Source organism: Dipteris shenzhenensis, chromosome 11 (genome assembly GCF_047967505.1).
Source record: "Dipteris shenzhenensis isolate YYH24624 ecotype China chromosome 11, Dip_SZ_1.0, whole genome shotgun sequence".
NCBI classification, from domain to species: domain Eukaryota; kingdom Viridiplantae; phylum Streptophyta; class Polypodiopsida; order Gleicheniales; family Dipteridaceae; genus Dipteris; species Dipteris shenzhenensis.
Genome location: NC_141606.1, coordinates 15171443 through 15195402, shown reverse-complemented (window position 1 = coordinate 15195402; position 23960 = coordinate 15171443). Strand labels below are relative to the sequence as shown.

Below are 23960 nucleotides of genomic sequence, written 5' to 3'. Positions count from 1 at the left end.
ACAAGAATTGGGGCGGGGGGTGGCTGAGAGGTCGGGAGGAGGCTGATCAGGGATATCATAGAGTGTGCGTGCGTAGGTGTGCCAGAGGGAAGTGTTCGTGAGGGGGAAGGGGGATCGGCGTTCTAGGAATTTCCTCCAGAAATCCTTGGAGTTGCTACTAAACAGAATGTTCAGTAGCGTATCCTCATTCTGGCGCAGGAAGGCTAGCTTCTTGCGACGGACTAGTCGACGATAATCCCTGGTGAGACGTGGGTTGGCCCTAGCGTTTCGCTGGGTCGTGAGTTAGAGTGTGCGACGTAATGCTTTGCACTCGTCATCATACCATCTGTTGCAATGGGTGGAGCCAGTGGGTGGAGGGTGGGTGGACCGAGTAGTGGAAGGAAAGATGTGGCGGGCTGCATTGTGAAGGGAGTGGGTGATGAGGGTGGCTCGGTGATCTAGAGAGGGTATGGTGTCTATGTGTCTGAGGAGGGAGGCTAGGTGGGCTGAGTAATCAGGTGAGAGGTTATGATCGAAGTGTATATCATGATAGGTAGTGTAGTGCGGGGTGTGGCTTGGAGGGGCTCGGGACGCAAGTATATGAAAGAAAAGGTAAGTGTGATCGGCTCCTGGGGGTAAGGGTGCAGTGCGGAAGTCAGTGATCTGTGGGGCTAAAGCAGGAGATCCCAGAATATAGTCGACGACACTGGGTCCTCTGCCATGTGGGAAACATGTGAAACCAGAGGAGGCAGGCCACCGATCTAGTCCATTGTAGATGACCAGATCATGTATACGTCCAAGGTCCAAAAGAGCCTGCCCATACCCAGTAACGGGAGCGCGACTGTCAGTCGAGGAGCGGGGGAAGCCCGAGTCCTCTGTGTCCATCTCAGGTAATAGGACCGGATCTGAGTGGAAGTCTAGGAGTGATGTCTGATGTGCACCTGTCCTTGCGTTGAAATCACAAACAAGGAGGACCTCTCCGCGTCTGGAGAACTCCACAATGTCTGAGTAGAGATCTAGATAGGGGGATACCTCCGTATCCTCGCGAAGCATCGTGCAAAATGTGACGTCTTTGGAGGAAAGTAGCAGACTGCAATAAAGAGGTCGCGTGTGGAGGGGCGTCGGAATCGGAGCATAGGTAACGGGCATGGACATCCCGTCTAACCACGGATGTCAAGCTCGTGAGCGCTGAGCGAAGGAGTACTGCAACTCCGCCTGACCCTCGGACCCCCCCAGTATATCTGGTCTCCTCACGGAATACTGACTCCCAGGTATAGCCACTGACCGAGGGGAGAGGGCGCTCGGGGCTCTCATGTGTCTCTGTATAGAAAACGATGTCGCGTCCAGTGCATGACTCTGAGAAGTTCCCAGGGTCAGACCATAGGGTACCATTACAGTTCCATACGGTGCATGCCAAGGGTACTGTGTGCTGAGTCTGAGTCTCATAGACCATGTCTCCCTATTTGGGGGGGGAGTCTGCTACCGTGTCTGGAGTACCTGGTGGGGCTCGGCGGCGGGGGCCAACTAACAGGCGGCCATCTCGGACGACAGCCCACTTCCCCTCCTGACGGGCTACATCTCGCTGCTGAAGCAGGGTGCGCCGCTCTTCCACCTGCATAGGTGTGAGATCCTCATCCATGAAGATAGTAGGGTGGTCCCGTAGTGTAGCACGTTGCCTGAGTGCTGCAAGTCGAGCCTGAGTATCCCTGAATCGGATGATGAGTGGCTATGGGCGCGTGGGGTCCCGTCCTGTGCGCCATGCATGCTCGATCCCATGCTCGACGAGGCCGAGGGTAGAGGTCACAAAAGCAGTCGCGTCCGCTAAGGGGGTGAGTGAATCTGTGCGGGGGATACCTCGTACTCGGATGTTGAGAGCCTTACTGGCCCTCTGTTCCTGCTCGGCAATGGTGGCTGAGACTGCTGCTTTGGGTGCCCGTCTCGCAACGTCCACCCATCTGGTAGTCTCCGCAATAGCAGTCTGAATAGTAGCGATCCGCTCCTCTACCTCTGGTGTAGTGCGCGGGGCCGCTGTGACTGTAGCAGTGAGAGAGACAACCTCTTGACGGAGGTGAGTGATCTCCTAGCGCATGCTCTGAATAAGCTGGTCTTGTGCTACGGTATGATCCCGTAGTCGATGTAGCTCCGTAAAGATGTAATCTATCGTCTCAGGTGGGACCCGAGAGGGTGCGAACTGGGACATGGCGTATGGCTGTGGAGGCGTGGGCAATAGGCTGGCTGTATATGGCAGAGGAGTGGAGAAAGGCTGCTGGGTGAGGGGAAGGGGGGACATAAGAGTGGTGGAGATAGAAGGGAGCTGTGTGGGGGGTGAGGAACTGTGACCCTCTCCTGTGGGGGGCAAGCTGAGTGGTACAGTGGTGGGGGGGGTAGTGATTGGAGTAGAGATGTTGGCTGCGGGAGAAAGAACTGCATTGGTGTCCATTGCACCCGATGTTTTCAGGGCTGGTTGGCTGTCAATTGCTAATCCACTCCTGGAGATGCGCTTTGTGATCTCTCCCACAGTTGGCTTCGGAGACTGTTTGGGTTTGTGGGCCATTGTAGGACTTGTTCAAGTGCACGATTTCCAGGGGAGGCAGATCTTGTTCAGCATTGCTGTAGGGGTGCGCAGGCCTGCACAAGGCCAGTGGCAAGCCAAGGCTTGCAGCAGACAAGGGCCCTCAGACCACGGGAAGGCTGCGGGAGGGGGTGGGGCAAAGGCTACGGGAGGGGGACGTGGTGCAGAGGCTGTGGGAGGGGGGGGAGTAGAGTGGAGCTACGGGAGGGGGGGGGCAGAGTAGAGCTACGGGAAGGGTGCAGAGTAGAGCTACAGGAGAGGGGGGGCACACTAGAACTACGGGAGGGGGGGGGGCACAGTGTGGCTGAGCGGCGGGGAGGGGGAGGGCTGCGTGGTGGGGAGGGGCTGAGCGGCTGGGAGGGGGAGGGATGAGCGGCGGGGAGGGGGAGGGCTACGTGGAGGGAGGGCTGAGAGGCGGGGAGGGGGAGGGCTGCGTGGCGGGGAGGGGCTGAGCAGCGGGGAGGGGGATAGCTGAGCGGCGGGGAGGGGGAGGGCTACGTGGAGGGGGGGCTGAGCGGCGAGGAGGGGGAAGGGGGGCTGAGCGGCGGGGAGGGGCTGAGCGGCGGGGAGGGGGGGGCTGAGTGGTGGGGAGGGGGGGGGCTGCCCGGCGGGGAGGGGGGGGCTGAGCGATGGAGAGGGGGAGGGGGCTGCCGACGGGGAGGGGGGGGCTGAGAGCAACGGAGAGGGGGAGGGGGCTGAGAGCGACGAGGGGGGGGGGGGCTGAGCGACGGAGAGGGGGGGGCTGCGAGCGACGGGGAGGGGGGAGGGGCGGAGAGGGGGAGGGGTGCGAGCGACGGGGAGGGGGGAGGGGCGGAGAGGGGGAGGGGGCTGAGCGACGGAGAGGGGGAGGCTGCGAGCGACGGGGAGGGGGGGGGGCTGCCGACGGGGAGGGGGGGGCTAAGCATCATCTTTTGAACGAGATGGAGATGATACGTGAGTATCGTCATCTGGTTTGTTGGAAGAAGTAGGCTTTTTGTTTGCCAAAATGAGGAGGCACTAAATATCATGTTTAGTAAACAACTCCAGGGACTTATGGTAGAAGGTTCTCAAGCGACGAGGCCCCTTCCTCCTTATCAACACTGAACTTTGGTACTCTTATGCATGCACATTGTACGCCATTTCCCACCAGCCACCACATGAACTCTTAGAACTACCCCACCCCACATCGTGCGCACTATTTGCCACCGACACCGGAGAGCTACTACGATGCCGGGTTTTCGGCTTCTGATTCTCAGCTTTCAACTTCAGTTTGTTTTTGAGTTTTGAGTTTTGTTTGACCCTTTTTGAGCTCTTTAGCCTAGCATAGTACTCAGCAAGGCCCCTATCGCGCTCATTGCTTCAGCCCTTCGAGGCTTGTATGAGTTATTTTTCGCTTAATGTACTTTGTCCCATAGGCCTGCGAGGCCCTTCCCCCCTCCCCCAACACACACGTGCACGCATGCACACATGTGCACACATGCATGTGTGCGTATGTGCACTCACATATATACACACAAACACACATCGGGATTCGAAGGAGTTGAAACAAATCTCGATGAATCCAATTCATTTTTGAGGCATTCAAAATTGATATTGATTCTGGAGTTCCATATCCATGCCTAAGAACACCCAGAATTACTGACATTAAGATCCTTCCCATTTCATCTAAGGGGTAGATGTACTTGCTATCATCCACATTTTTGGAGCTTTATATACATGATTGTTTTGCAGGCTACATGCTGAGTACATTTCTGTAGATCTGTGAGTGTTTATGGTTGCTATACCTCTGTATACACGTCTTCTATTGATATGATCTTGACTGTTGGTGATTCTGGCTAGCTTGCTATTATCTGGATGGTTTGTGGGGGCAGTTTTATACGAATCCAAAGCTAATAAGTTTTTATCAGAACAGACTTTGGTGACTTTGTATTGCAGTGATAGTTCTATGGTCCAGACCAATCTCCTAGAACTATGACACATGGAGGGAGTGACTATGGAAGACATCTTAAGCGAGCCCTTTTTATTTTGCATTGAATTGAACTAAAATTTGGTAGATCTTTAAATTTAAAACTTCTTTTGAACTGTAAGCTTGCTCTTTTAACCTCATTTTGTAGGAGGCACGTGGACTAGACTCTGGGCCGAGGCTTGCAGGACGCCTAGTTGGGTGGGGAGATGTACGCTCTGCAGGGATTGTGAATCAAATATCAGAGGAGGAACTTGCTCATGTTGCTGTTGGTGTATCCTGGTTTCTGGATGTTTGCAAGAAGATGAACAAGGCTCCCGACAGCACTTTTAAAGGTGATATTGTGTTAAGAGTGAAGTTCTTACGTCAGAAAGACATACCAACATCGATCAACCCGTATGTTTGAAGCCTGAGTAAAACTGATGCCAAACCTTAGTATTGATGAAGAAACTTTTTGTTTTTTATTGGTTTTCAAGATTTCTTCCTTTTTCAGTTATGGACCGTGTTTCTTGCAAAATTCAGTTGTTCGTGGCAATGTCTGAAATAACGTATTGTTTTTTTCAGAAACATGCACGTTAAAACTCAATAGATTGTTGGCTTAATGCATCTATTAGATGAATCTGTCTAAAAGAAGCAAAGCAGTGCGAATCAGGAGGAATGTTGTCCAAGCAGCCATTGCCTCTCATTGTTATTGAACACGTGTGTGCGTACATAAGCACAGGCACACACACACACATCCATGTGTTGTGTGTGTGTGCACGTCTCTCTCTCTATACATACATACATACATACATACATACATACATACATATATATATATATATATATATATATAGTCAACATTCCACACTTCTGCACTTAGTGGTTGCGACGGACACTATTAGTGAGAGACTCTGTTCCAGCCCTTGCCTGTATATATATATATATGTATGTATGTATGTATGTATGTATGTATGTATGTATGTATGTATATGGATATATATATATATATATATATATATATATATGTATGTATGTATGTATGGATGTATGTAGTCAACATTCCACACTTTTGCACTCAGTGGTTGCGACGGACACTATTAGTGAGAGACTCTGTTCCAGCCCTTGCTCGTTACATTTCTATAGATTGTTATGATTTCTGGACTCCAGAGAATAATAAGAGCTAAACATATAGAGTTCAGTAAACTAGTCCACACACAAAAAACAAGATGTATTGCAGGAAGGCTAAAAGAGTATAAAGCCTATGAAATGATAGGCTTTGAAAACCTGCTCCCACCTACTATTTTGTATAGTTTGGTGATTAAATTGAGAATGACTTACTGCTTTATGATAGCAATGCAAATCTCAGTTATAACACCTCCATTCTTGTACCACTTCCATAAGGGAGCAAGATCATGACATACACAAGTTTAATTTACATAGTTCTAGGGTACTTGGCTTTTGGCTGTAGGTGGAACAAGAATCTTAGATGTTTGCAAGACAGAATCCTTTTTAAAACTGCTCACGGGCTGTGTGATTTTATGTCCAGACATGACTAAGCCTGTAGTGCGTATGCTGAAACTTATGCTTCAGCTTCCAATGCTTTTATCAAAGTTTCATACCATCTTTCCAATGGTTCTCAAATCATGTAGCTTCTCTTCCAAGATATTTCTACTTTCAAGACATACTTATTTTTAGCTGGGAAAGCAGCTACTAGGCTTTTAGTTGGGGTTGGTTTGTAGGTAGAAGGCAAGAAACTTGGATGGCTGCCAACATTGAATCCTTGGCAAAAGGTCTCGCTGGCGGTTTGATTTATGCCCTGAGTGCATGTGCTCCACAACCAACGCTTTTAAGCGAGGTGCATCGGATTTATGCATTTCTTGCATCATGCTTAAGCTTTTAGAGCTCTCAAAGCTTTTGCCAAAATTTTGTCTTTTTTTCTTTTGATCAGTTTCCATTATTCTGGAATGCAATCCGTGTTCTCTACCTAGGTATTTTACACTCAAAAAGAAGAATTCTCAAGCACAACGTGATAATGTTGAGTTATTGAAAGATAAAATGTTTTTGGCTATCAATGTGGCAGAGTCGAGGAAAGCAGGGCTGAGTAAAGTAAGCAAATCAGTGGCTTTAGTAGTAGAGCTCCCTATTATTATTGATGTAATGTAGGAAGGGAAAAATATTATGACAGGCTCTAATTATTGGAAGCTGGACGTTGAGGCTCATGATAATTGCTTATCCTTTTTTGAGTGATTCTTCAACTTATTACAAAAAGGATAAAAAGACTTTAAAGTAAGACCGATGAGTGGATAATTGGGTGGTTGGCACGGTGTTTTTTTTTCTTTGGATTGAATGGAATGTTTGCACTATTGTACAAAAGCAAGTGGATTTGGTTGAATATTGTTTTATAGGCTGAAACACCTTTACTCGTTGAAAATGTCTGTTCTATTTTTCATACAAATTGAGATACAATATGACATGGTCATGTCCTGGGATGAACAGAGCTCTTGCAGGAACTTAATGTGGAACTAAAGGGGCCCTTCAACCATCCTGCTCGCGCGAAAGCAGGACTCCCTAGACACTGGTATGGTTTTTTTTTGGGGATGACAAATTCTGAAAAATGTAAATCACTTAAAAGTGATGGCGATTTCTATGACAGCAGACCTTGATATGTGATATTGGGAGAACATGCTATTCTTCACTCAAACATGAAGACGTCTTTTTGATAAATTATTGTTGATACCTTTAACATTGTCCTAAGAATATAAGTAAATTAAGCTTCTTGTATTTTATAATAGATCCTCACCAGCAAATTGATGAATAAGGACACAATCATCGAGTAAATGTTTGAAGTTTGTAAAATTTGCAGAGTTTGGAGTCTGGATTCTGTTTTTTTTGGGGTGTTTTTTTGGACCTGTTTTTTTGGGGGAGGTTTTTGGACCCGCCATATGCTGTAGCCCGTAGTTCCTTGTTAGATCACACTGAGATCAAATAGTTGCTTATGTGGGTTGGTCATGAAATGGCAATTGTAGGAGATGAGACAGAAGGCAAAGAGGAGAACTCCATTCTAAAAAAGAAATTTCAGTTGGTATTCAAGGAGTAGGAGGGTAGGAAACATACCAGAATTATAGACCTTAACACCATGAAATATTTACGGGCACATGAATATTAGGTTTCCAAAGGTACAAGGAAAAGGATTGTGGGAGTAAAATTTCAGACTTCTCCAAGCTCAGCTCCCCTTCTCTACTCCTCTAGCTGCCTAAGCCTTCCTATCTCTTGAGGCCCTTGCAAGTTCTCCTTGCCATCCCTTGGTGCAAAGTATCCAAACAGTTATTAAGTCAAGTTCGAGATGCAGTGTTGGCTGTTAGAAGGGCGTGCCTCAGCACCAAAAGTTTTGTAGTTCTGACTTAAAACTCATGGCTTGCAAGCTATTGACTGAGATGCAAGCCAAATCCTTTTGTGGGCTGGCAAGCGCAGCATGACAGGGGACACTGCCTTGTTAAAAGCCATCTGTGGACCGCTGCAAAGATTTAGGGTGATCTTGTTGGATGAGTCCCTTGTGACTGACTTAAAAGTAAGGAGAACAAAAACCTTCACAAGTCAAGCCTCTCTTTAGGTGATGTTCAGAGGGTAATAGTGCACAATGTAAATTGACTCCCGATTCCAGCTCGATTGCTTGAGATAGATGAACTCTTTTTTTGGGTATGCTCAAATGATACAACGTTGCAAATGACCAATCTATTTATGTGCAGGGATGTCTAAGCCGAGAGCACCCAGCTCAAGAGACTAACGACGTTGATAGAGGGCTGAGGCCCTCACACACACATGGAAGAAACCCAACCTGGCGTAACTGAGCTTTATTCAAGGTTTCACATGAAGCAACCAGGATCAAACGCAGGAGAAACTGGACGACAATCCTTGGCAGCTCAAATACAAGCAACAACTACCACCTTACGCATCTTCCTCCCCACACACATGCCGTTGCTTTACAATATGCTGATGCAAAACCACGTGTAGACCTCCTCCTGGTGAAATCAACCCGACGTTGATAGAGGCCCTCACACACACATGGAAGAAACCCAACCTGGCGCAATGTAGGAGCCCCACCCTTCTTCCAATTCCAAAGCACTCACAACCTTCATTCGCTGCTCCAAAACATCAGCTTTTCGATGCCTTCCACAACAAACCTAGATCGCTCTCTGAAATCCGGATTGTCAACCTATTATCTTGCACAGCTAGATCCCAACTTCTTCTCAAAAGTTGTCGATCGCAATCCCAGCTTTCTAACAGAAAAAAGAGATCCTCAATCTGAGTTACAAATCAAAAGTTATGACAAAAATAGTGACCACTACTTTTTTTGGAAGATGCGACCTGCTTTTTAATATTTGCCTTCTTTTTCTCCACGCCTCCACTTGGCCTATCTTGCTTTTACTTTTCCATCCGTAGCCCATCCAAACATAGTATCATCCTCTAGCACCTTTCAAAATCACCTATCCATCCAATATCTATTGTATTACCTCTAGACCCCTGCGATTTCTCACATCCTAGGACAAAATCCAAGTATCAAAAAAACCACACGTCAATGTTTCGAGGTTTTGATTGGAGTTTCGCCTAGAAACGTGCTTTAGTTATACATTAAAAAATACATAACGTATAAAGTATATGAAATACCGTAATTATTATTAATAATATATAAAGTCTATCACATATGAACTCACAAGATCTAAGACTCAAGATCCTACGACAGTCGTACAAGCTGAAAGGAACCAAGCTATGGATAGCTGAGAAACTTACAAGATCTCAACTTAAGGATAAAGCAATAGAATTAGCCAAGGTTAAGGCTGCCAGGAAGGATGGAAAGTGGGCAGTGTATCACGGAGGAATAGCACTCATTAAGGAGTTTAAATCAAAACCAAAAGACCCTTAGTCTTAAAATGATGTATGGCCAATAATATATGTTTTTTTAAGGATATAATTTAGGTACTCTAAATAATTGGAGTTGCTTTTTGCTTGGGAGCTTCTGTTGAGAGTTGTGATGTCATGAGCACTCTCTTCATCATGTTTCCACATAGGTTCCATCCACCTTAGAGCGCTCCATAGATCCTAAGGCACGCATGTTTTCTCATGGTATCAGAGCATAGGTTTAGCTCTCCTAGTTTAGCTCATTAGTAGTTCACTAGGATTGCTCCCATTCCTAGATTAGTTGAAGGCATGCTTTAGGAACTCATGCTTTTCTCCTAGGTTAGTTTCAGTTTTAGAGTGAGAGTTTTTTTTTTCTTGAGTGATCTTTGTGAGAGAAAATTCTGTCCATAGGTTTCGGCTCATTTCGATTCTTCTTGTGAGAAATTCATGAGTGAGGTTCTTTGAGGGAGATAGTGTAGTGCAGCTAGCGATGCCACGAGCTGCATGAGCAGCAAATCTGAAGCAGCATCTACGACTCCATAGGCTCCAATATTTTCCTTAGCCTTCATACGGCGCTCACGGCTGACTACAAAGCCTCTCCATCAGCCTACGGCCTCCAAGCTCCAGTAACACAGCAGCCGTTGGAGCACTCAACGAATTGTTTCATAGCGTTGCAACTCCATAATTCGCTTCCATGTACCTTTTTCTCTTTTGCTCCTCGGTGCAAAGCAGAGCTAGACAGCCACAAACGATTGGTACATCAGCACAATAGACATCAGTGCTGCTTTTACAATGGTGGCCAACACCGAGTATACCAGCCAGCTTCTACAACTTCAGCTCGATCAGACTTTGCTCCACGGGTCGTTTCCCATGAGTGCATCCTTCAGTTAGCCGACTAGAGCTCAAACTCTATGCAGTGGAGCGGGCGCCCAGTCCACAAAGGGATTGGCAAGCAACAGCTCCAAGCAAAGCAACTAGCCACAGGCGGCTAGCAACGAACTGTTTGCAGTGGCCAACAACGACGCTTCAAAGCAACAGCTGACTACCCCGACAAAGTAAGACAAGCATCAAATCAACCTGCAACAAGCAAGCTTCCTATCTACAACGATGAGCAACTAAAGGAGCGGCGCATGGCTTGAGACGACCGACCTCAAGAAAGAAGCTTTTCTAGATCTTTTACGATCTAGGCAGGTGCACTATACTACTGTTCAGCATAGCGAGGCTGTTCCACGGCAAGCTACGGATGGCTGCACATGCTAAGCAAGTTCCAAATACGTTCTTCATCTTCATCACAATGCCATAGCCGTCTCGTCGCCATCGCCTTTACAATTCACCGCCAAGTCTGCATGACCATGACCGTCCCGCTGCTGCGATGTCTCCTCGCCATCGCCACCGCTCTGCACAAAAGAGCTCTCTACATTTCTCTCTCTAAGCTCTTCTCTGACACGTGGCAGATAAGACTCAATCATGGTTTGGTTAACTTAACCCACCATTGTTAGAGTTAGGGTTGGTTAACTGCCACATAAGCATGCACAGTCAATAGTGCCACCCAAGCACAGTCCCTTTGTAAGAACAGTTTTGAATTCAGCATGTGAATCCCTGGGCCACATCCTCAAAGGTCCTCTTCTTCACAGAAAATTCGATAAGCCGTAACTTCCAATCCAGGAAGAATTTGCACACGCTCCAAAAAGGAAAAGTGATCGTCTTTTTGAGCTCTACGCGCCTGTAAAGTCAGAATCATTGTATGCAATTAAACACTGCCATTGAAGCAAAACGAAGCTCATGGTAAGACCTTTGCAACAAATGGAAAAGCGACGCATGAATGCAAATAGCATGCCAAAAGCTCAAGTGCATGAGATGACCATAGCACAAAGCATGGCATCCACACATAAAGCATCAAGGCACATGGAAGAACAAAGCATCATGCATGAAGCTACACAAGGAAGAAGATTGCAGATTGAAGAACCAGCAGGTCAACTACATAGCATCGTCATCAAGCCATGAGCCAAAAGGTGACATCAATGGAATGTATTGAGAAACAAAAAAAAAAAACCTTGCCAACCTTGCCTATATGAAAATCAAACCTGACCACCTGAGAGTAGCTATGAAAGTACCCAGGGGAGGTATTGACATGTAAAAACCACACTTGACCACCTTAAGTAGCAATGCATGCACTAAGGGGAGGTGATGGAATGTAACTCACATCTGACCACCTTGCAGTAGCCAAAGGATCATGGCACCAAGGGGAGGTGTTGAGAGTTGTGGTGTCATGAGCACTCTCTTCATCATGTTTCCACATAGGTTCCATCCACCTTAGAGCGCTCCATAGATCCTGAGGCACGCATGTTTTCTCAGCTTCCCTATGCCCTTCCTAAGCTGTTGTATTAGATGGATCTTCTATTTTTAGTCACCCTTGGATATCAATAGACTCTGTGTGTGTGTGTGTGTGTGTGTGTGTGTGTGAGAGAGATGGTTTAAGCGACTCAGACTCCACATGGATAGACTCCATCCCTTCGAGTATAGCATTGATGTGCCGTTCTCTTCTCTCTAGTCACACAAGGTCAACCAGGTCATCCGTGAGGATCTTTTACAGCTACACACATTCTGGACCTGGTTGGGACCGAGCGAGCTTCCAGTGAAGCTCAGCTTCTATAGGGATCATTGTTTACATATCACAGAGGAGGGCTTTGTTGGCCCATGAGGGTATAAGCAGATCCACTTAAATCACTATATTTGATGTATTCTTGGCTCTCTCTCTTGTTTGCTAGGGCCTAAGTCTGTGCCCATGAAATTGTTGCCAACCAACTTTACGAAGTTGACGTGGAATGAAGTTTTTCACAAATATATGAACTGCTTCCATCCCAATCCCATCGCAATCATTTCGTGGTAATGATTTGGATGAGAGTGTTGCTTCTATCCCAATCGCATCCCAATCATTTCATCGTAATGATTTGGGTAGGTACAATCTTAATTAACAAATGGCTCCTTTTCTTGAGCCACCATACCTGAAGGAAAAATATCCATAGATAGGAAAATGGGTCACTTGAAACAAAATGGAATCACAAGTGTGCCATGTATTCTATGTGAAGCTACATTATGATGTTCTTCCAAAGCATGAATGATGCAATGGAACCAATGCTCATTTGATTTCTCTATCTCGCCTCGAGTCTACTTCTTTGTTAGTTACTATGTCATTGCTTAGCTTCATTTGCTACAAGCTTGTGTTTTTAACTCAGAAAAAGTGGATTCATGGCAGCTAACTATGCATTGGTGGAATATATAAGATGAAGATAAAAATTATGCGGAAGTGGACTGTCTTTGATAAGGATAGATATTGACCTTGCATATGATTATCTTCGTGCTGCCCCCAAATATCTATGTGGTAGCATTTTGTCCAGCACTAGGGGATGTACATATCTGTAGCAGCTTCTCAAGAACTTGTGATTTTTCTTACTTTACTAAGTAATCTCATCAAAGATTGTATGCAAATAAAGTAATCATTCTTGCTGCTCATTGAGCATCTAGATCCACAATTCACTCCTTGGATCGCTTCTTATTTCTCTCAATCATCCCATGTGGCTCTTGACTTGACATCATAGATTAGATCACTCACACGCATACTATGACCATACTCAACCTATCAAGGTTTGCTATTCCAACACCCCCCTCAAACCGAAGATAGTGGTATACATAAAATGACATACTGTCAAAATGGCAGATTCTTGACCACCTGTGAATACTCAAAACAAAGAGTTTCACTACTCAAAGTCGGAATCAGTAGCCCAAAGAGTGTGAGTCGGCAGAACTCGGCCGATAGGTAGCAAATGGTGACAAAGGAGCTTGGTCACTTGTATCACAAATATATGGAGGCCAAAACTTGCTCTGATCCCATGTTAGACAGTAGGATTCAAGGAGGCTCGTAGCAAATACAGCTAAGCAATGACATAGTCACTAATGAAGAAGTAGACTCAAGGCGAGATAGAGAAATCAAATGAGCATTGGTTCCATTGCATTACTCATGCTTTGGAAGTACATCATAATATAGCTTCACATAGAAGCATCTAGATCCACAATTCACTCCTTGGATCACTCTGAATTCTCTCAATCATCTCATGTGGCTCTTGACTTGACATCATAGATTAGATCACTCACACGCATACTATGACCATACTCAACCTATTAAGGTTTGCTATTCCAACACATCCTCTTCTTTTCAGAGACATCTATTGCATATTCCTCCGCTAGTTCCAATCTTGGCAGCTCCCAACTCCTGTCCACACGACTTCATGGATTCTGAGCCATAAATGTGAGAAAAGAAAGGAAGCAAGAGCAAGAGTGAGAAAAATGGAGAGAGTGAGCTGAATGTAGTTCACTCCCCAAAGTGTACTGAACTGAAGTGACTGAAGTGAAGTACAATGAAAGAGATGAGGGTTTTGTCTAAGTGACAAAACCCTATCTAATCACTAACCGTAGTTAGAGATTAGACCATGGTTAGGGGAAAAAACCTAAGAGGGAAAAGTGCCTCTAAGTCACTTATTACATTACATTGGCCATTGCCTAGAATATAATAATAATTCTAACACCCCCGTGCAGTGCCAATGTGGTGTACAAGGTAATGATCGATCACCAAAAGGAGATAAGTTTAGGGCATTGCGAAATGCCTTAAACTTCTCACGTGGAAGTGCTTTGGTGAAGATGTTTGCAACATTGTCATGTCTTAACACATAGATCATACTGATCTCCCCTGCATGCAACTTCTCTCTGACATAATGATAATGAACCTCAATGTGCTTCGTGCGAGCATGAAACACAAGATTCTTTGCCACTACTATAGCACTCTGACTATCAGTGAGAATTGGAGAAGGACCCTTCAATATTAGATGAAGATCAGCGAACAAACGTCACAGCCAAACACACTCAACTGTCACTGTGAAAGCTGCCCTATACTCAGCTTCACATGAGGAAGTAGCCACTGTAGATTGCTTCTTGCTCAGCCAAGAAATGCAAGCGTTGCCCAAAAAGAAACAATTACCACTAGTGGATTGTCTAGTATCATAGTCTCCAGCCCAATCTGAATCAGTGTAAGCATGCATTTGCAAGTCACCCCCCCTTTGAAACATCAAGCCAAAAGACTTTGTGCCTTGCAAATAACAGAAGATGCGTCTTATAGCCTGCTAATGTGTTGTCTTTGGGCTGTGCATATATTTGCTCACCTGAGATACTGCATACTGAATATCGGGCCGTGTATTGCACAAGTAGATGAGGCATCCAACAGCTTGGCTGTAAAGTGTGACATCCACTGATTCACCAGCATCATACATAGTAAGCTTCAGCCCTGGCCCCATGGGAGTGGCAGTAGGCTTACAATCATGCATTTTGAACCTATCCAAGAGCTTCTGCACATACTTGGATTGAGACATAATGATGCCACACTTGTCTTGTATAAACTAGATCCCCAAATAAAAATTTAACATGCCCAAATCTGTCATGTCAAATTCAGCTTTCAACTCAGCCTTAAAATTTGCAATTATATCCTCATTTGACCCCATGAGCAGCATGTCATCTACATAAAGAATGATGACCAAAATATCCCCCCCATCCTTCTTGATGTAGAGGGTGCTTTCCGTGGGACTATTGTGTAATCTCTTACTTGCCAGGATTGCATCTATCTTGGCATACCATGCACGTGGGGCTTGTTTCAGCCCATATTAAGCTTTGTTAAGCTTGCAAACTTGAAGTGCATTGCCAGAAAGTTCAAATCCAGGAGGTTGCCTGACATAAACCTCTTCCTGCAAGTCCCCATTAAGGAAAACTGATGGACATTCCACACAAAATTTGCAGCCATTGCAATAACTGACCGTGTGATGGTCATCTGGGATGTAGGAGCAAATGTCTCCTCATAATCTATGCCCTTCTTTTGTGCATAGCCTTTGGCAACCAGCCTTGCCTTGTATCTGTCAATAGAGCCATTTGGCTTCCTTTTTACCTTGAAAACCCACTTGGTACCAATGGCATGCTTACATGGTGGCAAATCCACAACATCCCAAGTTTGATTTTTCTCTATGGACTGCAACTCATTGTGCATGGCATGCATCCAATGCACATTATCCTTTGCTTCTTCAAAAGAGTCAAGCTCCTCTTCATCAAGAAGAGTCCCTGCATAAGCTGTCTCAAGTGAAAGAGCCCCCCCTGCGTGCCTTACCGCACTACGAGTCCAATGGGACCTCAAGCCTACTCTTCCTGAGAGTCCGTAGCATCCGATTCGGGATGGTTTTGGCTGCGTGTATCTCTTGAATCTCTTGCCTGACAACTTCATCCACACCCCGTGGAGGTACAAAATCAGCTGGTGGCTGAATCGGGGCATGTGGATCAGGAGAGGTGGTTGTAAATTCTGATTTTCAGCGGGGGAACCAAATGCTATAGGAAGCATCTCCTCAAACACATCATCTGAAGAAGTTGGAATCTGAATTTGAGCACGTGTATGTGCTGAATTTTCAGAGAATATAACCTCTCTACTCACAAAAATCTTGCGTGTAGCAGGATTGTAGAGACGATAGCCTTTGCTTTGTGAACTATACCCCACAAAAATGCAATTAAGTGCCTTATCTAACAACTTGTGTCGAAACTCCCTAGGCACGTGGGCATATGTAACACAACCAAAAACTCTGAAATGGTTTACTGAAGGCTTTCTCCCATGCCATGCCTCATAGGGAGTTATTGTCTTCAAAGCCTTTGTGGGAACCCGATTCAAAATATAGTTTGTACACATGAGGCCTTCAAGCCAAAACTTGTGAGGCAACTTCTTACTTGTAAGCATGCATCTATCCATCTCCATAGTAGTGTGACGCAGCTGTGGGAGTGCTCACTGATGATGCAAGATCAGATCTTTTTACATATAAATCAAGCTGAAAAAGACCCCGATATAAAATGCTAGACAACATCAAAGCATAGTCATTCTCTTTGTCTCTGACTGCGCACTTATCATCATAAAAAACAACATGAAATCCTCCTCTATTAAGAGAGGACACTAAGAAAATTCTTCTTTATGCCTGGCACATAGAGTACTTTTGAATTCTGAAATTTGTGCCATCAGTGGATGTGAGAATAATGTCTCCCACTCCACACATTGAATAAGAAGAATTATTTGCACAAGTCACCTTCTTTTTTGTGGGTGGAGGATGCAGAGATACAAAAAGGCTCTTCTTGGAAGTGATGTGCTTTGAAGCACCACTGTCAAAATACCAAGTATTCAGTGTCTCATTGACATTGAGAGAGCATGCATTCCACTTCACACACTGAATAAGAGGAATTATTTGCACAAGTCACCTTCTTTTTTGTGGATGGAGGATGTAGAGATACAAAAAGGCTCTTCTTGGAAGTGATGTGCTTTGAAGCACCAGTGTCAAAATACCCAGTATTCAGTGTCTCATTGACACTGAGAGAGCATGTATCCTTTAAAGGATCGTAGCTGCAAGTCAAAAAAGCATAAGGGTCATCATCATTAGTGGCTGTAGCATCTGAACTACCCACTGAAAAATCTGAAATGCAAGATAGAAAGGCATAGTGCTCTTCCACATCATGAGAATGAGGAGCTGATGCATCTGACATAGCCATACTTGAATCCCTTTTCTTCTCTTTAGCTATGCGCTTCTTGCATTCTCCAATATAATGACCTGGTTTCTTGCAATAGTGACAAATGCCCTTCTTTTTCTACTTATTTGCATCACCCTTAGCCTTATAAGAGGGCTGTCCTGAATCAGCTTTATGCTGATGTGCGGGCTGATTGGTATGTGGCTTTTGCTGCACTTTACCCTTGGGCTTGAACTTGGAAAGCATGGCATCCTCGCCAGCCTGGGTTGCCATATTTCTTCTTGTTTGCTACCAACTCGTGAAAACAGAGAGGATTGTTGCTCCCCCTCAATGACAAATTCAGCGAGGTGTGAAAACCAAGATAGGACTCAGGAAGAGAATTCACAGTGGTGGTTATCATCTCTGAATTCGGAATGACTTCATCAATATTCAGCAATTGTTCCCTCAAGTCTTGAAGCTTTGTGAGGTGAGAATTCATGAGGAGGAAAATGTGGTATCATCCCATATTCTTTGCAGATCAAAAGAGTTATAATCCTCGACAGAAGTCTAGCGCTTTGAAAGCTTTGCAAGTGTGCAATGATTTTTGCAAACCTCTGAAGGTTTTTGCCATGATACCCTAATATGCCCAAGAGTTCTACCCTTTTGACATTAGTAAGAGCTTGAAGGCGAGACAATGTGCCCTAGGAGACTATTGTCAGTTTTTAAAAACTCAGTCTTTGTAGATTCCAGTATCTGCCCAAGATTTTTCTGCTTTTGGGAGCAATAGCATAGAAGAGTTGTTTATGACCTTTGAAGCTTTCGTTTGGCATCATCATCCCCAAAGGATGTAACTGGGTTCTAACCAAGGGTAGGACAATATTAGAGGTTGAGACCAGAGCTAGGATGGCTCTAAACACATTTGACGTGGCTGTCTTTATAAAAACAGCTAGTACAAGTAGTATAGCTAGGATAAATGCGAGGGTCATAAGTTGAGATTGTTTTAACTTTGACTTTTAGGAGAGGAATCCGCTCACCACTTGGTCTACATGCACCCACCTGCTGCCATATGACAGAGGTTCATATGTATGGTGACACATGGAAGTGGTAGTCGAAGTTACAATAAGTTACTTTCTCGTCCAAAACTACCCAGGCCTATAAATATAAACCATGGATAATGTAATAGCCCACGCCTGCAAAAAGCAATTAGTCCACAATCAAGTGTGAAGACTTCGTCATTCTATTTGCACTAAACTGGGATAAGGTGATTATTTTGGGAAATACATGGATTATGTTAAATGGGGGCACCTTTTACAGCAACTACTCCTGGCCAAAGGATGAAGTACATAAACAATACATTGAATATGCTTTAAGATTATGAAAGAAATTCACATCATGACTTGGGGTGCCATATAAGACAGACTTCACAAAACCTAGTAAATATGAGAAGGCATAGTAAGAGAGTCTCAACAGATTTGACATGACAGCGCACCCATTCAGTACAAGAGGAGTTTGTAGGATAGAGATCCTCTCAATTGGATTTTTCATTTTTTATTTCTTTTTACTTATTTTTATTTTATTTTTTGGGAGGGGAGTAGAACACTTATATTGAGGAATCCAAATGGACTAATCAAAAGCCTCATCATTAAATGGTTCAGAGTGGATGCAGCCTCCCTTTGGGTGACGTGGTTTCAAGCACTAATTGCTCCTTTTATTGTTAGAATTATTATTATATTCTAGGCAGTGGCCAATGTAATGTAATAAGTGAGTTAGGGGCACTTTTCCCTCTTAGAGGTTTTTTCCCCTAACCATGGTCTAATCTCTAACTACGGTTAGTGATTAGATAGGGTTTTGTCACTTAGACAAAACCCTCATCTCTTTCATTGTTCACTTCAGTCACTTCAAATCAGTACACTTTGGGGAGTGAACAATGTTCAGCTCACTCTCTCCATTTTGCTCACTCTTGCTCTTGCTTCCTTTCTTTTCTCACATTTGGTATCCGAGCATCTCTCCTTCCCGGACCTGCTCCATTGCCCACAAGCTCGACCTCCATTGCCCGCAAGCTCGATCTCCAGCTCTTGCTCGTTCGTATAGCTTCATCGCGACCTACATTCCGTACAGTCCATACGACTGTACGGATTCCATACCAGCTGCCTGTTCCCGTCCGTATGTCGCATTTCATACAACTGCACAGAACTTCGTCTGTACAACCCGAACAGTCCGTACAGGTTTCCCTGTACAACCGTACGAAACTGTTCGTACAACCATACAAACTGATAGTCCATATTGTCCTGCATTCCGTATCTGCTGCTTCCGTACAGTCGTCTGTACACCGTACGGATTCCGTAGAGTTCCGTACTGGCAGCTCGTTGTAGGCTGAAGGTGTTCATCATTTTTTTGATAGAGTTCATTTGCAAGATCAGTTGTGCATTCAGCCATTGTTTGGCTTAGCTTTTGGGAGCACATTTGGAGCTTTAGCAGACATTGCAGTTGATCTATGGAGAAATTCGGGGCTTTTGCAATTACACTGCAATTTTGCAGTGAAATTTGGAGCTTTTGCAGGCAGAGTGCAATTTATGCAACAATTGGGGCTTTTCGATCATTTGCCCTCTTCTGTATGCAATTTCCCGTAAGAAATTGGGACTTTTGCATTTGGGTTGCAATTTTGCAGGTAAAAGAGCATTTGGGAAGTTTGCAAGCAGTTCTAGACTTAGTATGAGTCAATTTGCAGAATTTTGCCACTTTTTGCAGATTCTATTTGCAGATTTTTGGGCATTCAGCAAATCATTTTGGTACATTTTGAGCCTTTGATAGGCTGTGACAATATTTGTCACTGTGGACAGATTTTCTTTGCAGATTTTACTTGTGCGTTTGATATTCCGAAAAGGGAATTTACTTGGTCAGTTTGCTGTGTTTTTTTGAGTTTATCTGGCATAAATGGCTCAGAACAACCCCAATGAGGTGTTCGAAGTTCTCACACAGGAGGATAAGTTGGATGGCACCAACTACTCCTTGTGGAGTTTCATGGTTTGCAATATCTTGGTTGGTAGACATCTTTGGGATTATGTCAATGGAGATGAAGCAAGACCAGATACAGTGGCTACACCGGTCACTCCTACAGCTAGAGGCAGGGGTAGAGGTCAAAATACAGCACAAGTCATTGGAGCTGCCGCTCCAGGAGCTCCCACAGTAGAGCAGAAAAGATGGGACTCTAGAGATGCACAAGCTCTTTCAGTGATTTCTCTCTCTGTCAAGAGGTTCATTATACCTCACATTCGGTCATGCAAGACATCAATGGCAGCTTGAGAGATACTAGAGAGTATGTTTGCAGCAACAAATGATGCCAGAGTTGTTGGAGATAAGTGCACACTAAGTGTACTATTTCCTAGTCTACATTTGTCTAAGTCTAAGTCTAGTCTTTAGTGTGTGCCATGTGGCACTTCTACAATTATCCCATAAGCACTCTTGCTTTATGTCTTGTACTTTGGCCCATATATTCAATGGGTCACATCATTGTAATCAATGAGTCTAGCTTGTGTCTTGTCTACACTCTTCTCAAGGTATTTCTAGTCTTTCAGTCTTGTCTTTTCATTTCTAGTTTCTAGTTCTAGTTCTTGCTTCCATATTCCAACATGTTATCAGAGCATGTAGATCCCCTCTCCTCTCCTCTTACTCTGCTGCAGCCATAGCTTCGTCTTCTCCTTTCAGTTTACCTCTCCCTCCGGCATCTCTCTCTTCAGCCTCTCGTGGCACCTCTACCTCTGCACCGCCCTCTTCTACGCTTCTGCTGGCCGCCTCTTCTCTGAGATCTGCCCTCTTTCTGTCCCGCCATTGCGCTCCAGATCTGCGCGAATCTGCTGCATGTACGCCTGCTCCGCCTGCTCCAAATCTCTGCGCCAGATCTGCGCTTCAGATCTGTGCAGCTCAGCCACAGATCTGAGCGCCAGATTTGCTGTTATGCCAGATCTGCACAGCACTCTGCTGTCACGACAGATCTGCGCAATCTACTGTCACTTCTGCACCCGCTGTCGCTCCTGCTATCCGTACAGATCTGCGTACATATTTCGTACGACGTCCGTACTCCGCTGGTCGTCAGTCGTCCGTACTGCGCTGACTGTACGACGCCCGTACTTCGCACGTCGACCGTACCTCGCTGTCCGTACAGTCCGTACGACTGTACGGAATCCGTACCTGCACAGGCTGACGACTTCTCCGTACCTGCACAGGCTGACTTCTCCAGCTCCATCTTCACGGAGATCTGCATCCTTTCTACACTTCTACTTCTGCCCGGGATTAAGGTACTAAGCTTTGCCCCTTTCAGTTTGCTGAACAGTCTCTCCTTTTTTTGCTGGTTCCTCCTGCTTCGATGGGCTGTCATATGCTATGGCCCTGACAAAGTGGTGAGAGAACCGGCTTCTGGGATCTCTTCCTCTCATTTATTTTTGCAATATTGTAAGGGAATAGACACTGCCCTTGCATCCTAGCAAGAGGTAAGACCTTCCCACATGGCATCTTCCTCTCATTCTCTCATATCTATCGACAAATTCAATGGGTCCAACTTTCATACTTGGCAGATCAAAATCAAGTGCCATCTTATGAAAGAAGGCCTTTGGGACATTGTTCACCGTGATGCTCCCGAAGGTCCATCTGAGCAAGTTGTCGCTGCCAAGAACGACAAAGCCTATGCTATCATATTACTCGGCCTTGGAGATGATTACATTCATCACATCTCTGACATACAGTCTGCTCCTCAAGCATGGATCACTTTGGATACTCTTTTTGGAGCCCGATCTAAAAACTCTAAGATTGCACTTATGATCTCATTCTTTGATCTACATATGCAGGAAGGAGCTACTATAGCCTCTCATGTCAATTATTTTCGCAGTCTTATGGTTCAGCTTGCGTCAGTCAAGTCTCCCATCTCTGAAGATATTGCTATTGCTGTGCTTCTCAAAAGCTTACTTGACTCCTATGCTACTCTTGTCACTACCTTCAAGTATCATAATAATCCTTCTCTTGAGGGTATCATCAATGCTCTCCAAGAGGAAGAAAGAACTCAACAACGAAAGGTAACTGACACTGCATTTTTAGCAAAGAAAGGAAGTTCTAAGGTAAGAAAGCCTTGCACCCATTGTGGCAAAACTAATCATGTGGAGAAGGACTGTTCAAGGCTCATCCATGCACCATTTGTGGCCGTGATAATCACCGGGAGAGGGACTGCTACTCCAAAACCTCTACATCAGCTCCTGCATCTACCTCAGCCCATGTTGCTGCAACATCTCCATCAGCTGATCCTGCTGTTCCTTCCTCACATGATGAGAAGTGGGCTTTCTGATTACTTCTATGTCTTGTCTACCACCTTGACCACCGATGATGTAGGTCAAGGGGTTCTAGTGTCTTGGTCTTTCTATTTGTCTACAGTGAGTCTTCTGTCTATCTGTCTATTTGTCTATCAATCTGACTGTGTTTTAGATCCATCTTGTCCTTACCCTTGTGGACCCATATGAGGATATCACTTGAGGAGGGGTGTCTCAGGATCATTTGTCTGTCATGTTTTCTATCTTGTCTCTCAGTCTATCAGTCTGTCTTCTAGTCTTGTCTTTCAGTCTTACTCCTAGTGTCCACTTAAGGAGGGTGTTGGAGATAAGTGCACACTAAGTGTACTATTTCCTAGTCTACATTTGTCTAAGTCTAAGTCTAGTCTTTAGTGTGTGCCATGTGGCACTTCTACAATTATCCCATAAGCACTCTTGCTTTATGTCTTGTACTTTGGCCCATATATTCAATGGGTCACATCATTGTAATCAATGAGTCTAGCTTGTGTCTTGTCTACACTCTTCTCAAGGTATTTCTAGTCTTTCAGTCTTGTCATTTCATTTCTAGTTTCTAGTTCTAGTTCTTGCTTCCATATTCCAACAAGAGTTTCCTTTCTGAAGCGAGAGCTTTCCCATACGCATATGGATGAGGGAGATTCCACGAGATTATGCCAACACAACATAACACAACAAGCCTAGTATGATGAAAAATTCCTTACAATTGGGCTGGTCCAAAATAGGAGTGCTCACGAATGGTCAATGATCTTCTTGCAGGTTTTCTATTTTGGAATCTATCTTACTCAAGCCTATGGATTAATGTTTGCTACAAAACCTAGCTGATGTGTTTTCAGGTGGTATCATGTTGTACTATAGTTTCTGCTAGTGGTTCAGAGTTTGCTAGGTTAGATCCATTCCATTGTTTCGTAGTCTGTGTGTAAGAGCAGAATCGAACTCACTTAACTCTGATGAAGGCAATAACATTCGCTTTCAAAGGTCAAACCAAGTATAATATTGAGACTTTGTCATTTATAAGCATTTAAATGAAATCTTTAAACTGCCTGCATGAGAAATGTGAAGTGCTTGCAGAAATTGAAATCTTTGAGATGGCAATCAATGAATTGCTCACATGAAAATAAAAAATCATCGTGATCAATGTGTTCGAAAGCATTCACTCAACGTGATTCCCTTGTTTGTTGAATTGCATCTCTGGTTCTGTGATTTGCTGGGTCTGCCTTGCAGTAATTTCACAATCAATGGTCAGATTTCCTACATATTTTGTGTAGAATTTGTGGCTTGGATAGTGCAATATTTTTTTCTTATATGTATTGCATTTACGATCACACAGCGTAGAGGCAAGACTCAAAATAATTGACAGCCAAGAATAACAAATTAAGATAGGTGCACTGTAATTGCTTTTTCGCGATCATGTTTGTTGGCAAAATCCATGGCACTGTGTCTTGTAATGTGACAAGATTTGGTGTGCCTCTATGTCACTATGGGTCCAAGAACCAAGATTTCCTTGTTTCTCTAAATCACCTATTGCGACCATGCCGCTTGAACACACAACTCATCCAGCTCACCTACACATTCCCACTATCAAGGGGGACAATCCTAGGCACATTTTCACCGTGTTGCCATCAAGAAAGCCCTATATTCATTTTGTGCTCTTAGGCGAAGTATATGAATTGATCAAAAAAATCTGGAAAAT

The 23960-nt window shown here is 44.6% G+C and overlaps 1 protein-coding gene across 1 annotated transcript in view; it reads left to right on the top strand.

Annotated features, from left to right (window-relative positions):
* LOC147896665 (diiron containing four-helix bundle family ferritin protein, putative (Protein of unknown function DUF455)) overlaps positions 1–23960 on the top strand; it is a 122428-nt gene that overhangs the window by 66556 nt on the left and 31912 nt on the right. The window contains exons 4-5 of the mRNA XM_087381985.1: positions 4645–4828; positions 6972–7053. Of these exons, the coding sequence (XP_087238111.1) occupies positions 4645–4828; positions 6972–7053 (266 nt within the window). The remainder of the gene's footprint in view (positions 1–4644; positions 4829–6971; positions 7054–23960) is intronic.